Source organism: Salvelinus namaycush, unplaced genomic scaffold (assembly GCF_016432855.1).
Source record: "Salvelinus namaycush isolate Seneca unplaced genomic scaffold, SaNama_1.0 Scaffold3304, whole genome shotgun sequence".
NCBI lineage: Eukaryota > Metazoa > Chordata > Actinopteri > Salmoniformes > Salmonidae > Salvelinus > Salvelinus namaycush.
The window spans coordinates 9544-26556 of record NW_024060236.1 but is presented as its reverse complement, the minus strand read 5'-3'; the positions used below and the strand labels follow the sequence as shown (position 1 = coordinate 26556).

At 41.7% G+C, this 17013-nt stretch overlaps 1 protein-coding gene across 1 annotated transcript; it reads left to right on the top strand.

The window, feature by feature from the left end:
- Positions 1-1345: 1345 nt before the first annotated feature.
- Positions 1346-16231, top strand: LOC120040167 (serine/threonine-protein kinase DCLK2-like). Its single transcript, XM_038985412.1, has 9 exons — positions 1346-1529; positions 2194-2258; positions 3783-3902; positions 7006-7152; positions 8121-8254; positions 10364-10441; positions 11112-11208; positions 15836-15916; positions 16097-16231. Exons 1-9 carry the CDS (start codon positions 1346-1348, stop codon positions 16229-16231), a joined length of 1041 nt encoding a protein of 346 aa, XP_038841340.1.
- Positions 16232-17013: the final 782 nt, after the last annotated feature.

Below are 17013 nucleotides of genomic sequence, written 5' to 3'. Positions count from 1 at the left end.
ATGGAACACTGAGGGCAGTTCTCAGATGAAACGGAACACTGAGGGTAGTTGTCAGATGAAATGGAACACTGAGGGTAGTTGTCAGAAGAAATGGAACACCGAGGGCAGTTGTCAGATGAAATGGAACACTGGGGGTAGTTCTCAGATGAAATGGAACACTGAGGGTAGTTCTCAGATGAAATGGAACACTGAGGGTAGTTCTCAGATGAAATGGAACACTAAGGGTAGTTCTCAGATGAAATGGAACACTGAGGGTAGTTGTCAGATTAAATGGAACACTGAGGGTAGTTCTCAGATGAAATGGAACACCGAGGGTAGTTGTCAGATGAAATGGAACACTGAGGGCAGTTCTCAGATGAAATGGAACACTGAGGGCAGTTCTCAGATGAAATGGAACACTGAGGGTAGTTGTCAGATGAAATGGAACACTGAGGGCAGTTCTCAGATGAAATGGAACACTGAGGGTAGTTCTCAGATGAAATGGAACACTGAGGGCAGTTCTCAGATGAAATGGAACACTGAGGGTAGTTGTCAGATGAAATGGAACACTGAGGGCAGTTCTCAGATGAAATGGAACACTGAGGGTAGTTCTCAGATGAAATGGAACACTGAGGGCAGTTCTCAGATGAAATGGAACACTGAGGGTAGTTGTCAGATGAAATGGAACACTGAGGGCAGTTCTCAGATGAAATGGAACACCGAGGGTAGTTCTCAGATGAAATGGAACACCGAGGGCAGTTGTCAGATGAAATGGAACACAGAGGGCAGTTGTCAGATGAAATGGAACACCGAGGGCAGTTCTCAGATAAAATGGAACACTGAGGGTAGTTGTCAGAGGAAATGGAACACTGAGGGTAGTTGTCAGATGAAATGGAACACCGAGGGTAGTTCTCAGATGAAATGGAACACCGAGGGCAGTTCTCAGATGAAATGGAACACCGAGGGTAGTCCTCAGATGAAATGGAACACCGAGGGCAGTTCTCAGATGAAATGGAACACTGAGGGTAGTCCTCAGATGAAATGGAACACCGAGGGTAGTTCTCAGATGAAATGGAACACAGAGGGTAGTCCTCAGATGAAATGGAACACCGAGGGTAGTTCTCAGATGAAATGGAACACCGAGGGTAGTTCTCAGATGAAATGGAACACCGAGGGTAGTTGTCAGATGAAATGGAACACCGAGGGTAGTTGTCAGATGAAATGGAACACCGAGGGTAGTTGTCAGATGAAATGGAACACCGAGGGCAGTTCTCAGATGAAATGGAACACCGAGGGTAGTTCTCAGATGAAATGGAACACCGAGGGTAGTTGTCAGATGAAATAGAACACCGAGGGCAGTTCTCAGATGAAATGGAACACCGAGGGCAGTTCTCAGATGAAATGGAACACCGAGGGCAGTTCTCAGATGAAATGGAACACCGAGGGCAGTTCTCAGATGAAATGGAACACCGAGGGTAGTTCTCAGATGAAATGGAACACCGAGGGCAGTTCTCAGATGAAATGGAACACTGAGGGCAGTTCTCAGATGCGTACTTCGTTTGTATACATATTGACGCACTCTTCAACTGAAATATTTCCAGAATTGTTGACGTGATGTGACGCACCCACGCAAACAATGTCAGCTGGTTTTGAGCTGAAGAGAGAGAAAATGAACTCCGACTTTGAAATGAAAAGTTGCCTATTCACATCTCACACGTTGGCTGAATACAATATTGTATCTTAAAAACGTTAATAAATACACACTTTGCTAATGTTACAATGTTTATCTGCCTGGAATACCCACTGTAGTGTCGTAGATCACAGGCTAACTGATGAAAATAATTGGTAGATAGCTAGCTAGCTACACTCAAAGAATTTGTAGCTAATGTTGGCCATCTACCTTGCATAACAACATCTTTTTTTTACGCGTAAAACTAGCTGGCTAGCTAGATTAATACGATTCACATATAGGTAGTTGCTAATTATGAAGTAAAACGTTAAGTATTTGCTTTATGTAGTTATCTTGTTTTGTCTGTATTGGTCAAAGGTAACATTAATGCGGTAACATGGAGTGCTTCTCAAATGGAACATTTTCTGTGTTCTCCACACTCTTGTCCTCACGAGAACATAAACAAATGAGAAACGTCCTCAGAGCGTGTGTGGAGCACAGTAGTATGCATAATTGAGAAACACCCACTGTACTTGATTGATTGATTGACAGGTCAACAGGACAGGAGTTTGCTCTGAAGATTATCGACAAAGCTCGTTGCTGTGGGAAGGTACTGACTCAATTTATGTACTGATCAGATTGATTGACTGATTTATGTATTGATATACAGTACCAGTCCTTCAAGGGTTTTTTCTTTATTTTTACTATTTTCTACATTGTAGAATAATAGTGAAGACATCAAAACTATGAAATAACACATATGAAATCATGTATTAACCAAGAAAGTGTTAAACACATCTAAATATATTTTAGATTCTTAAAAGTAGCCACCCTTTGCCTTGATGACAGCTTTGCACACTCTTGGCATTCTCTCAACCAGCTTCATGAGGAATGCTTTTCCAACAGTCTTGAAGGAGTTCCCACATATGCTGAGCACTTGTTGGATGCTTTTCCTTCACTCTGCGGTCCAACTCATCCCAAACCATCTCAATTGGGTTGAGAGGTTGGATGATTGTGGAGGCCAGGTCATCTGATGCAGCACTCCATCACTCTTCTTGGTCAAATAGCCCTTACACAGCCTGGAGGTGTGTTTTGGGTCATTGTCCTATTGAAAAACAAATGATAGTCCCAATAAGCCCAAACCAGATGGGATGGTGTATCTCTGCAGAATGCTGTGGTAGCCATGCTGGTTACATGTGCCTTGAATTCTAAATAAAATCACTGACAGTGTCACCAGCAAAGCACCCCCACACCATCACACCTCCTCCTCCATGCTTCACGATGGGAACCACACATGCGGAGATCATCCGTTCACCTACTCTGCGTCTCACAAAGACACGGCGGTTGGAACCAAAAAATCTCAAATTTGGACTCATCAGACCAAAGAACAGATTTCCACCGGTCTAATGTCCATTGCTCGTGTTTCTTGGACCAAGCAAGTCTCTTCTTCTTATTGGTGTCCTTTTGCAGTGGTTTCTTTGCAGCAATTCGACCATGAAGGCCTGATTCACGCAGTCTCCTCTGAACAGTTGATGTTGAGATGTGTCTGTTACTTGAACTCTGTGAAGCATTTATTTGGGCTGCAATCTGAGGCTGGTAACTCTAATGAACTTCCTCTACCTCTGCAGCAGAGGTAACTCTGGGTCTTCCCTTCCTGTGGCGGTCCTCATGAGAGCCAGTTTCATCGTATTGACTGACCTTCATGTCTTAAAGTAATAAGCTGTTCCTGCCATAATCTGGTCTTGGTCTTTTAGGGCTATCTTCTGTATACCACCCCTACCTTGTCACAACACAACTGATTGGCTCAAATGCATTAAGAAGGAAAGAAATTCCACAAATTAACTTTTAACCAGGCACACCTGTTAATTGAAATGCATTCCAGGTGACTACCTCATGAAGCTGGTTTAGAGAATACCAAGAGTGTGCAAAGCTGTCATCAAGACAAAGCGTGGCTACTTTGAACAATCTGAAATATAAAATATATTTTTAAACTTTTTTTGGTTACTATGTTATTTCATAGTTGTGATGTCTTCACTATTATTCTACAATGTAGAAAATAGTAAAAAATAAAGAAAAAACCCTTGAATGAGTAGGTGTGTCCAAACCTTTGACCGGTGCTGTGTGTATTGATCAGGAGCATCTGATAGAGAACGAGGTGGCGGTGTTGAGGAGGGTCAGACACCCCAGCATCATACAGCTGATTGAGGTCGACGACACGCCCACAGAGCTCTACCTGGTCATGGAATTGGTCAAGGTACGCTCAGTTACTTAAAGCAGCGATCAGCAGTCGATGACAATAACGAAGCGTCTCTCCGCTTCCCCTGTTTCGGTTTAAAAAGGCTGAGGGAGATGTAACCCTTCAAGTTAACAGAGTAATGGATGCAAGGACTGGCCGTCCATGACATCAACATTATGGTGTTAATCCTGTTTTGAGGCTGTACAGTGTTGGTTTACATTTACTTTGTTTACAAACATTAGAGTAAAACAAGGTTCTGATGGGGTGTGACCGTTGGACTCATGAGACATTTTAGTAAGGGATAATCAACGAGAGGCTATGTGTTCTATGTAAAATAATCAACGAGAGGCTATGTGTTCTATGTAAGATAATGAACGAGAGGCTATGTGTTCTATGTAAGATAATGAACGAGAGGCTATGTGTTCTATGTAAAATAATCAACGAGAGGCTATGTGTTCTATGTAAGATAATCAACGAGAGGCTATGTGTTCTATGTAAGATAATGAACGAGAGGCTATGTGTTCTATGTAAGATAATGAACGAGAGGCTATGTGTTCTATGTAAGATAATGAACGAGAGGCTATGTGTTCTATGTAAGATAATCAACGAGAGGCTATGTGTTCTATGTAAGATAATCAACGAGAGGCTATGTGTTCTATGTAAGATAATGAACGAGAGGCTATGTGTTCTATGTAAGATAATGAACGAGAGGCTATGTGTTCTATGTAAGATAATCAACGAGAGGCTATGTGTTCTATGTAAAATAATGAACGAGAGGCTATGTGTTCTATGTAAGATAATCAACGAGAGGCTATGTGTTCTATGTAAGATAATCAACGAGAGGCTATGTGTTCTATGTAAGATAATGAACGAGAGGCTATGTGTTCTATGTAAGATAATCAACGAGAGGCTATGTGTTCTATGTAAGATAATGAACGAGAGGCTATGTGTTCTATGTAAGATAATCAACGAGAGGCTATGTGTTCTATGTAAGATAATCAACGAGAGGCTATGTGTTCTATGTAAGATAATCAACGAGAGGCTATGTGTTCTATGTAAGATAATCAACGAGAGGCTATGTGTTCTATGTAAGATAATCAACGAGAGGCTATGTGTTCTATGTAAAATAATCAACGACGCGGAAGGTGTGTTTCCGACACGCCAGCGGAGTGGCACTGACCTTCCACGGAGTTGCACTGACCAGCGGAGTGGCACTGACCTTCCACGGAGTTGCACTGACCAGCGGAGTGGCACTGACCTTCCACGGAGTTGCACTGACCAGCGGAGTGGCACTGACCTTCCACGGAGTTGCACTGACCAGCGGAGTGGCACTGACCTTCCACGGAGTTGCACTGACCAGCGGAGTGGCACTGACCTTCCACGGAGTTGCACTGACCAGCGGAGTGGCACTGACCTTCCACGGAGTTGCACTGACCAGCGGAGTGGCACTGACCTTCCACGGAGTTGCACTGACCAGCGGAGTGGCACTGACCTTCCACGGAGTTGCACTGACCAGCGGAGTGGCACTGACCTTCCACGGAGTTGCATTGTTTTCCAGAGAACGCAAAAAGCCCCAAGTTGATTATCCCGCTTATACCAAGGCTATAATTAAGCAATAAGTCCCGAGGAGGTGTGGTATATGGCCAATATACCACGGCTAAGGGCTGTTCATAACACGACACAACGCGGAGAGCCTGGACACGGCCCATAGCCGTGGTATATTGACCATATACCACAAACCCCCGAGGTGCTTTATTGCTGTTATAAACTGGTTACCAACGTAATTAGAGCAGTAAAAATAAATGTTTTGTCATACCTGTGTTATACGGTCTGATATACCACGGCTGTTAGCCAATCAGCATTCAGAGCTCAAACCACCCAGTTTATACTTTCCGCTCGATCAACATCCACGGAAGTAGCTAGCGAGTTTGATAGCTACCGTAGTTGCCTTGGTAACGACAGACAGACATTTAACGACAGACATTCAATTATACCTTATAGTAATAACGCACGCTCTAGAATGCCCTTCTAGCCAATCAGAATCAACTATTTAAAAATGCCATGGTATAATAAGTTATATTCTTCAAGAACCAATGGGTACATATCATTCATAGAACCAATGGGTACATATCATTCATAGAACCAATGGGTACATATCATTCATAGAATCAAATGGGTACATATCATTCATAGAACCAATGGGTACATATCATTCATAGAACCAATGGGTACATATCATTCATAGAACCAATGAGTACATATCATTCATAGAACCAATGGGTACATATCATTCATAGAATCAAATCGGTACATATCATTCATAGAACCAATGGGTACATATCATTCATAGAATCAAATGGGTACATATCATTCATAGAACCAATGGGTACATATCATTCATAGAACCAATGGGTACATATCATTCATAGAACCAATGAGTACATATCATTCATAGAACCAATGGGTACATATCATTCATAGAATCAAATCGGTACATATCATTCATAGAACCAATGGGTACATATCATTCATAGAATCAATGGGTACATATCATTCATAGAACCAATGGGTACATATCATTCATAGAACCAATGGGTACATATCATTCATAGAATCAATGGGTACATATCATTCATAGAACCAATGGGTACATATCATTCATAGAATCAATGGGTACATATCATTCATAGAATCAATAGGTACATATCATTAATTTATAAGTCCAGAAAGGGTTTTATCAACTGCTGATTGGCCTTTTAAAGTTACAGTACATGGTGTTGGTCAGTTGTTGCATCTACAACACTATGAATCTGAGAGCAACCCGTCCCTCAGCTCTATCACACAGCAAGTGGCTGGAGCCGGGACCCCATTTTGTTGTTTTTCAAATCGTCAAAATTGTTGTTTAACCCACATAATCAAGTTAGTGTCAAGTCAGGAATTGTACCAAATATCATAGTAATTTGACGTGTGTCTGTGTGTGTGTTCGTATCTGTGTGTGTGTCTGTTCGTATGTGTTTGTCCGTGTTGTGTGTGTGTGTGTGTGTGTGTGTGTGTGTGTGTCCGTGTTGTGTGTGTGTGTACAGTACACTGACCTGTGTCTCTTGATGTTATCTCTCTGCAGGGTGGAGATCTGTTTGATGCCATCACATGTTCTACTAAATACACAGAGAGAGATGCCAGTGCCATGGTCTTCAACCTGGCTGGAGCTATTCAATACCTCCACCGTATGGACATAGTCCATAGAGACATCAAACCTGAAAACCTGCTGGTATATAACCCTTACATACACACCTATAACAGGGACAGGGTTGGAGTTAAAACCTACAGGAGGGTATCTCTCCAGGAACAGGGTTGGAGTTAAAACCTACAGGAGGGTATCTCTCCAGGAACAGGGTTGGAGTTAAAACCCTACAGGAGGGTTTCTCTCCAGGAACAGGGTTGGAGTTAAAACCTACAGGAGGGTCTCTCTCCAGGAACAGGGTTGGAGTTAAAACCTACAGGAGGGTCTCTCTCCAGGAACAGGGTTGGAGTTAAAACCTACAGGAGGGTTTCTCTCCAGGAACAGGGTTGGAGTTAAAACCCTACAGGAGGGTCTCTCTCCAGGAACAGGGTTGGAGTTAAAACCTACAGGAGGGTATCTCTCCAGGAACAGGGTTAGAGTGTAAACCTACAGGAGGGTTTCTCTCCAGGAACAGGGTTGGAGTATAAACCTACAGGAGGGTATCTCTCTAGGAACAGGGTTGGAGTTAAAACCTACAGGAGGGTATCTCTCCAGGAACAGGGTTGGAGTTAAAACCTACAGGAGGGTCTCTCTCCAGGAACAGGGTTAGAGTTAAAACCTACAGGAGGGTATCTCTCCAGGAACAGGGTTGGAGTTAAAACCTACAGGAGGGTCTCTCTCTAGGAACAGGGTTGGAGTTAAAACCTACAGGAGGGTATCTCTCCAGGAACAGGGTTGGAGTTAAAACCTACAGGAGGGTCTCTCTCTAGGAACAGGGTTGGAGTTAAAACCTCCAGGAGGGTTTCTCTCCAGGAACAGGGTTGGAGTATAAACCTACAGGAGGGTATCTCTCCAGGAACAGGGTTGGAGTTAAAACCTACAGGAGGGTATCTTTTACATTACACTTTAGTAATGTATACCAACCTATCACCTGTCTCCTTTCTTGACCTGTGACCTCCAGGTGTATGAGTATATCAACCTATCACCTGTCTCCTTTCTTGCCCTGTGACCTCCAGGTGTGCGAGTACCTGGATGGGACCAAGTCGTTGAAGCTGGGTGATTTTGGTCTGGCTACAGTCGTAGAGGGACCCCTGTATACAGTCTGCGGAACGCCCACATATGTAGCTCCAGAGATCATCGCTGAGACCGGGTAAGAGGTGTGTGTGTGTGTGTGTGTGTGTAGAGACCATCTCGGAGACCTGATAAGAGGAGTGTTTGTGTGTGTGTGTGTGTGTGTGTGTGAGTGTGTATGTGTGTAGAGAGACCATCTCGGAGACCTGATAAGAGGTGTTTGTGTGTGTGTGTGTGTGTGTGTGTGTGTGTGTGTGTGTGTGTGTGTGTAGAGAGACCATCTCGGAGACCTGATAAGAGGAGTGTTTGTGTGTGTGTGTGTGTGTGTGTGTGTGTGTGTGTGTGTGTGTGTGTGTGTGTGTGTGTGTGTGTGTAGAGACCATCTCGGAGACCTGATAAGAGGAGTGTTTGTGTGTGTGTGTGTGTGTGTGTGTGTGTGTGTGTGTGTGTGTGTGTGTGTGTGTGTGTGTGTGTGTGTGTATGTGTGTAGAGAGACCATCTCGGAGACCTGATAAGAGGAGTGTTTGTGTGTGTGTGTGTGTGTGTGTGTGTATGTGTGTAGAGAGACCATCTCGGAGACCTGATAAGAGGAGTGTTTGTGTGTGTGTGTGTGTGTATGTGTGTAGAGAGACCATCTCGGAGACCTGATAAGAGGTGTGTGTGTGTGTGTGTGTGTGTGTGTGTGTGTGTGTGTGTGTGTGTGTGTGTAGAGAGACCATCTCGGAGACCTGATAAGAGGAGTGTTTGTGTGTGTGTGTGTGTGTGTGTATGTGTGTAGAGAGACCATCTCGGAGACCTGATAAGAGGTGTGTGTGTGTGTGTGTCCACTTCTCTCAGCTCTTTCCTCACACCTAAAAAAACAGGTTGTTGCTGTACATAAAATAAGAATGTACTGATATACTTCCTTTGTGAGTGTAGTTTTGGTTTTATTTTCCACCTTAGTTGAATGAACAAACTGTAAGTCGCTCTGGATTAACCAATAGGAGACTGTGAATATGACGAGATATCCCAGGATCCTTCAATTCAAAGTCCCATTTAACCAGCTCTGTAAACGTTGGCAAAATAAGTTCGTTACTCACCAAAATATGGAGTTTCTCAGAGCAACTATCGTCATTACTGCCGTTACGCATGGTGCTGCCGCTGGATCGGGATGACTTGTCCTGCCGCTGGATCGGGATGACTTGTCCTGCCGCCGGATCGGGCTGACCTGTCCTGCCGCCGGATCGGGCCGACCTGTGCTGCCGCCGGATCGGGCCGACCTGTGCTGCCGCCGGATCGGGCCGACCTGTGCTGCCGCCGGATCGGGCCGACCTGTGCTGCCGCCGGATCGGGCCGACCTGTGCTGCCGCCGGATCGGGCCGACTTGTCCTGCCGCCGGATCGGGCCGACCTGTGCTGCCGCCGGATCGGGCCGACCTGTGCTGCCGCCGGATCGGGCCGACCTGTGCTGCCGCCGGATCGGGCCGACCTGTGCTGCCGCCGGATCGGGCCGACCTGTGCTGCCGCCGGATCGGGCCGACCTGTGCTGCCGCCGGATCGGGCCGACCTGTGCTGCCGCCGGATCGGGCCGACCTGTGCTGCCGCCGGATCGGGCCGACCTGTGCTGCCGCCGGATCGGGCCGACTTGTCCTGCCGCCGGATCGGGCCGACCTGTGCTGCCGCCGGATCGGGCCGACCTGTGCTGCCGCCGGATCGGGCCGACCTGTGCTGCCGCCGGATCGGGCCGACCTGTGCTGCCGCCGGATCGGGCCGACCTGTGCTGCCGCCGGATCGGGCCGACCTGTGCTGCCGCCGGATCGGGCCGACCTGTGCTGCCGCCGGATCGGGCCGACCTGTGCTGCCGCCGGATCGGGCCGACCTGTCCTGCCGCCGGATCGGGCCGACCTGTGCTGCCGCCGGATCGGGCCGACCTGTGCTGCCGCCGGATCGGGCCGACCTGTGCTGCCGCCGGATCGGGCCGACCTGTCCTGCTGCTGGATCGTTGCTCTGAGAAACCATATTGTGGGGAGTACTGAACGTATGTTGACAACATTTACAGAGCTAATGAAACTTTGAATTGAAGGATCCTGGGAGATATCGTCAGATTCATTGTCTTCTCAAGCCCAGGTACTGATTCAGATAAAACCATCTTCTATGTGACCAAAATGTAGAATGATGAGGTTGTCAACTTGACCTGTGTGTGTTGCTAGGTACGGTCTGAAGGTGGATATCTGGGCTGCAGGAGTTATCACCTACATCCTATTGTGTGGGTTCCCCCCGTTCCGCAGGTGAGTTCCAGTACGTTCACCGGTACGTTCACCAATGTGTTCACCAATGTGTTCACCAATGTGTTCACCAGTACGTTCACCAATACGTTCACCAGTACGTTCACCAGTGTGTTCACCAGTACATTCACCAGTATGTTCACCAGTACGTTCACCAGTGTGTTCACCAGTACGTTCACCAATACGTTCACCAGTATGTTCACCAGTACGTTCACCAGTGTGTTCACCAGTACGTTCACCAATACGTTCACCAGTACGTTCACCAGTACATTCACCAGTATGTTCACCAGTACGTTCACCAGTGTGTTCACCAGTACGTTCACCAATACGTTCACCAGTACGTTCACCAGTATCTTCACCAGTACGTTCACCAGTACGTTCACCAGTGTGTTCACCAGTACGTTCACCAGTGTGTTCACCAGTACGTTCACCAGTGTGTTCACCAGTACGTTCACCAGTGTGTTCACCAGTACGTTCACCAATACGTTCACCAGTACGTTCACCAGTATCTTCACCAGTACGTTCACCAGTACGTTCACCAGTGTGTTCACCAGTACGTTCACCAGTGTGTTCACCAGTGTGTTCACCAGTACGTTCACCAGTGTGTTCACCAGTATGTTCACTGGTTTAAACAATAGGACTCAGTATACTCAGTTTCACTCCTCTCCTACAGTGAGAATAACATCCAGGAGGAGTTGTTTGACCAGATACTGAAGGGGAAGCTGGAATTTCCTTCCCCAGACTGGGACACAGTCAGCCTGCCGGCCAAGGTAGGAGCCTGGGGCTTAGAGAGATAGATGGTATAAAATTAAATAGATGGTATAACATTAGATAGATGGTATAACATTAGATGGTATAACAGTAGATAGATGGTATAACATTAGATAGATGGTATAACATTAGATAGATGGTATAACATTAGATAGATGGTATAACAGTAGATAGATGGTATAACATTAGATAGATGGTATAACATCAGATAGATGGTATAACATTAGATAGATGGTATAACATTAGATGGTACAACATTAGATAGATGGTATAACAGTAGATAGATGGTATAACATTAGATAGATGGTATAACATTAGATAGATGGTATAACATTAGATGGTATAACATTAGATAGATGGTATAACATTAGATGGTATAACATTAGATAGATGGTATAACATTAGATAGATGGTATAACATTAGATGGTATAACATTAGATAGATGGTATAACAGTAGATAGATGGTATAACATTAGATAGATGGTATAACATTAGATAGATGGTATAACAGTAGATAGATGGTATAACATTAGATAGATAGTATAACATTAGATAGATGGTATAACAGTAGATAGATGGTAATTTGTATTGTTTATTTCACTTTTGTGTATTATCTACCTCACTTGCTTTGGCAATGTTAACACATGTTTCCCATGCCAATAAAGCCCCTTGAATTGAATTGAATTGGTATAACAGTAGATAGATGGTATAACATTAGATAGATGGTATAACAGTAGATAGATGGTATAACATTAGATAGATGGTATAACATTAGATAGATGGTATAACAGTAGATAGATGGTATAACAGTAGATAGATGGTATAACATTAGATGGTATAACATTAGATGGTATAACATTAGATGGTATAACATTAGATAGATGGTATAACAGTAGATATATGGTACAACAGTAGATAGATGGTATAACATTAGATGGTATAACATTAGATGGTATAACAGTAGATAGATGGTATAACAGTAGATAGATGGTACAACAGTAGATATATGGTATAACATTAGATGGTATAACAGTAGATAGATGGTATAACATTAGATGGTATAACATTAGATAGATGGTATAACAGTAGATAGATGGTATAACATTAGATAGATGGTATAACATTAGATAGATGGTATAACAGTAGATAGATGGTATAACAGTAGATAGATGGTATAACAGTAGATAGATGGTATAACAGTAGATAGATGGTATAACAGTAGATAGATGGTATAACAGTAGATAGATGGTATAGATGGTATAACATTAGATAGATGGTATAACAGTAGATAGATGGTATAACATTAGATGGTATAACATTAGATAGATGGTATAACAGTAGATAGATGGTATAACAGTAGATGGTATAACAGTAGATAGATGGTATAACATTAGATAGATGGTATAACAGTAGATAGATGGTATAACAGTAGATGGTATAACATTAGATAGATGGTATAACAGTAGATGGTATAACATTAGATGGTATAACATTAGATGGTATAACATTGGATAGATGGTATAACAGTAGATGGTATAACAGTAGATAGATGGTATAACATTAGATAGATGGTATAACATTAGATAGATGGTATAACATTAGATAGTATAACAGTAGATAGATGGTATAACATTAGATAGATGGTATAACATTAGATAGATGGTATAACATTAGATAGATGGTATAACATTAGATAGATGGTATAACATTAGATAGATGGTATAACATTAGATGGTATAACATTAGATAGATGGTATAACATTAGATGGTATAACATTAGATAGATGGTATAACATTAGATAGATGGTATAACATTAGATGGTATAACATTAGATAGATGGTATAACATTAGATAGATGGTATAACAGTAGATAGATGGTACAACATTAGATAGATGGTATAACATTAGATGGTATAACATTAGATGGTATAACATTAGATAGATGGTATAACATTAGATGGTATAACATTAGATGGTATAACATTAGATAGATGGTATAACATTAGATATATGGTACAACAGTAGATAGATGGTATAACAGTAGATAGATGGTATAACATTAGATGGTATAACAGTAGATAGATGGTATAACAGTAGATAGATGGTATAACATTAGATGGTATAACATTAGATAGATGGTATAACAGTAGATAGATGGTATAACAGTAGATGGTATAACAGTAGATGGTATAACAGTAGATAGATGGTATAACAGTAGATAGATGGTATAACAGTAGATAGATGGTACAACATTAGATAGATGGTATAACAGTAGATAGATGGTATAACAGTAGATAGATGGTATAACATTAGATGGTATAACAGTAAATGGTATAACAGTAGATAGATGGTATAACAGTAGATAGATGGTATAACAGTAGATAGATGGTATAACAGTAGATAGATGGTATAACAGTAAATGGTATAACAGTAGATAGATGGTATAACATTAGATGGTATAACATTAGATGGTATAACATTAGATAGATGGTATAACAGTAGATAGATGGTATAACAGTAGATAGATGGTATAACAGTAGATGGTATAACAGTAAATGGTATAACAGTAGATAGATGGTATAACATTAGATGGTATAACATTAGATGGTATAACATTAGATGGTATAACATTAGATGGTATAACATTAGATAGATGGTATAACAGTAGATAGATGGTATAACATTAGATGGTATAACATTAGATAGATGGTATAACAGTAGATGGTATAACAGTAGATAGATGGTATAACAGTAGATGGTATAACAGTAGATAGATGGTATAACAGTAGATGGTATAACAGTAGATAGATGGTATAACAGTAGATGGTATAACAGTAGATAGATGGTATAACATTAGATAGATGGTATAACAGTAGATGGTATAACAGTAGATGGTATAACAGTAGATAGATGGTATAACAGTAGATAGATGGTATAACAGTAGATGGTATAACAGTAGATGGTATAACAGTAGATGGTATAACAGTAGATAGATGGTATAACAGTAGATAGATGGTATAACAGTAGATGGTATAACATTAGATGGTATAACATTAGATAGATGGTATAACATTAGATGGTATAACATTAGATGGTATAACATTAGATAGATGGTATAACATTAGATGGTATAACATTAGATAGATGGTATAACAGTAGATGGTATAACAGTAGATAGATGGTATAACAGTAGATGGTATAACAGTAGATAGATGGTATAACAGTAGATAGATGGTATAACAGTAGATAGATGGTATAACAGTAGATAGATGGTATAACAGTAGATGGTATAACAGTAGATAGATGGTATAACAGTAGATGGTATAACAGTAGATAGATGGTATAACATTAGATAGATGGTATAACAGTAGATGGTATAACAGTAGATAGATGGTATAACAGTAGATGGTATAACAGTAGATAGATGGTATAACAGTAGATAGATGGTATAACATTAGATAGATGGTATAACAGTAGATGGTATAACAGTAGATGGTATAACATTAGATAGATGGTATAACAGTAGATGGTATAACAGTAGATAGATGGTATAACAGTAGATAGATGGTATAACATTAGATAGATGGTATAACAGTAGATGGTATAACAGTAGATGGTATAACAGTAGATAGATGGTATAGCAGTAGATAGATGGTATAACAGTAGATAGATGGTATAACAGTAGATAGATGGTATAGCAGTAGATAGATGGTATAACAGTAGATAGATGGTATAACAGTAGATAGATGGTATAACAGTAGATAGATGGTATAACAGTAGATGGTATAACATTAGATGGTATAACATTAGATAGATGGTATAACATTAGATGGTATAACATTAGATGGTATAACATTAGATAGATGGTATAACATTAGATGGTATAACATTAGATAGATGGTATAACAGTAGATGGTATAACAGTAGATAGATGGTATAACAGTAGATGGTATAACAGTAGATAGATGGTATAACAGTAGATAGATGGTATAACAGTAGATAGATGGTATAACAGTAGATGGTATAACAGTAGATAGATGGTATAACAGTAGATGGTATAACAGTAGATAGATGGTATAACAGTAGATGGTATAACAGTAGATAGATGGTATAACATTAGATAGATGGTATAACAGTAGATGGTATAACAGTAGATAGATGGTATAACAGTAGATGGTATAACAGTAGATAGATGGTATAACAGTAGATAGATGGTATAACATTAGATAGATGGTATAACAGTAGATGGTATAACAGTAGATGGTATAACATTAGATAGATGGTATAACAGTAGATGGTATAACAGTAGATAGATGGTATAACAGTAGATAGATGGTATAACATTAGATAGATGGTATAACAGTAGATGGTATAACAGTAGATGGTATAACAGTAGATAGATGGTATAGCAGTAGATAGATGGTATAACAGTAGATAGATGGTATAACAGTAGATAGATGGTATAGCAGTAGATAGATGGTATAGCAGTAGATAGATGGTATAACAGTAGATGGTACACTGCACCACGTAGAGTAGTGGAATAAAAATATACACAGTTTAGCAATAGCCCTTGAAAACATAGCTTCTACGTTGCATACTGACTTTCACATGACGTCTTTCCTAGATGCTGATTGGTCAGATGCTGCAGGTAAACGCGGACATTCGTTATTCAGCAGAGGAGGTCCTCTCACACCCCTGGGTTACGGTAGGCACACACACACACACACACACACACACACACACACACACACACACACACACACACACACACACACACACACACACACACACACACACACACACACACACACACGTCACCTATACACTGACCGACTCCACGTCTCTCATCTGATAAATGTATGTGTGATGTTTGTGTGTTTTGCAGGACGAGGCGACTCTAGAAAGCAGAAACGTGAACACGGAGACATTATCGTCAGCTACGGTGACCCCTGACCTTCCAGTGACCCCTACAACCCCGACAGCGACCCTTTTACCCTTTGACTCCGGCAGCACAGAGTAGCCCCGCCCACAACAACACTACTAATCCCAACACTAAATCTGTTACCTCTGCTGAGGACACATCCCATTTCAGCCCCTAGGCAAGGGATGGGCAACTTTGATGAGGGTGGGGCCCACCAAAAATCTGAACTCATCACGAGGGGCCGCGGTGGCTCGTGGGTGGAGTGAAGATTTAGCAATTTTATTACTAATTTCCTGCAATTCTACACATTTTGCCATGTGGGTGGAGAGAAATGTTTGCAGTTTTTAATATGATATCTGAATGAGAGTGACAAACAAAATCAATGGGAGCCCATGAATTAGACCATGATTCCTACCAGTTTAGATAGCTGGCTAGACTAATTAACATGATTACACCATGATTCCTACCAGTTTAGATAGCTGGCTAGACTAATTAACATGATTACACCATGATTCCTACCAGTTTAGATAGCTGGCTAGACTAATTAACATAATTAGACCATGATTCCTACCAGTTTAGATAGCCGGCTAGACTAATTAACATAATTAGACCATGATTCCTACCAGTTTAGATAGCTGGCTAGACTAATTAACATGATTACACCATGATTCCTACCAGTTTAGATAGCTGGCTAGACTAATTAACATGATTACACCATGATTCCTACCAGTTTAGATAGCTGGCTAGACTAATTAACATAATTAGACCATGATTCCTACCAGTTTAGATAGCTGGCTAGACTAATTAACATAATTACACCATGATTCCTACCAGTTTAGATAGCTGGCTAGACTAATTAACATAATTAGGCCATGCTTCCT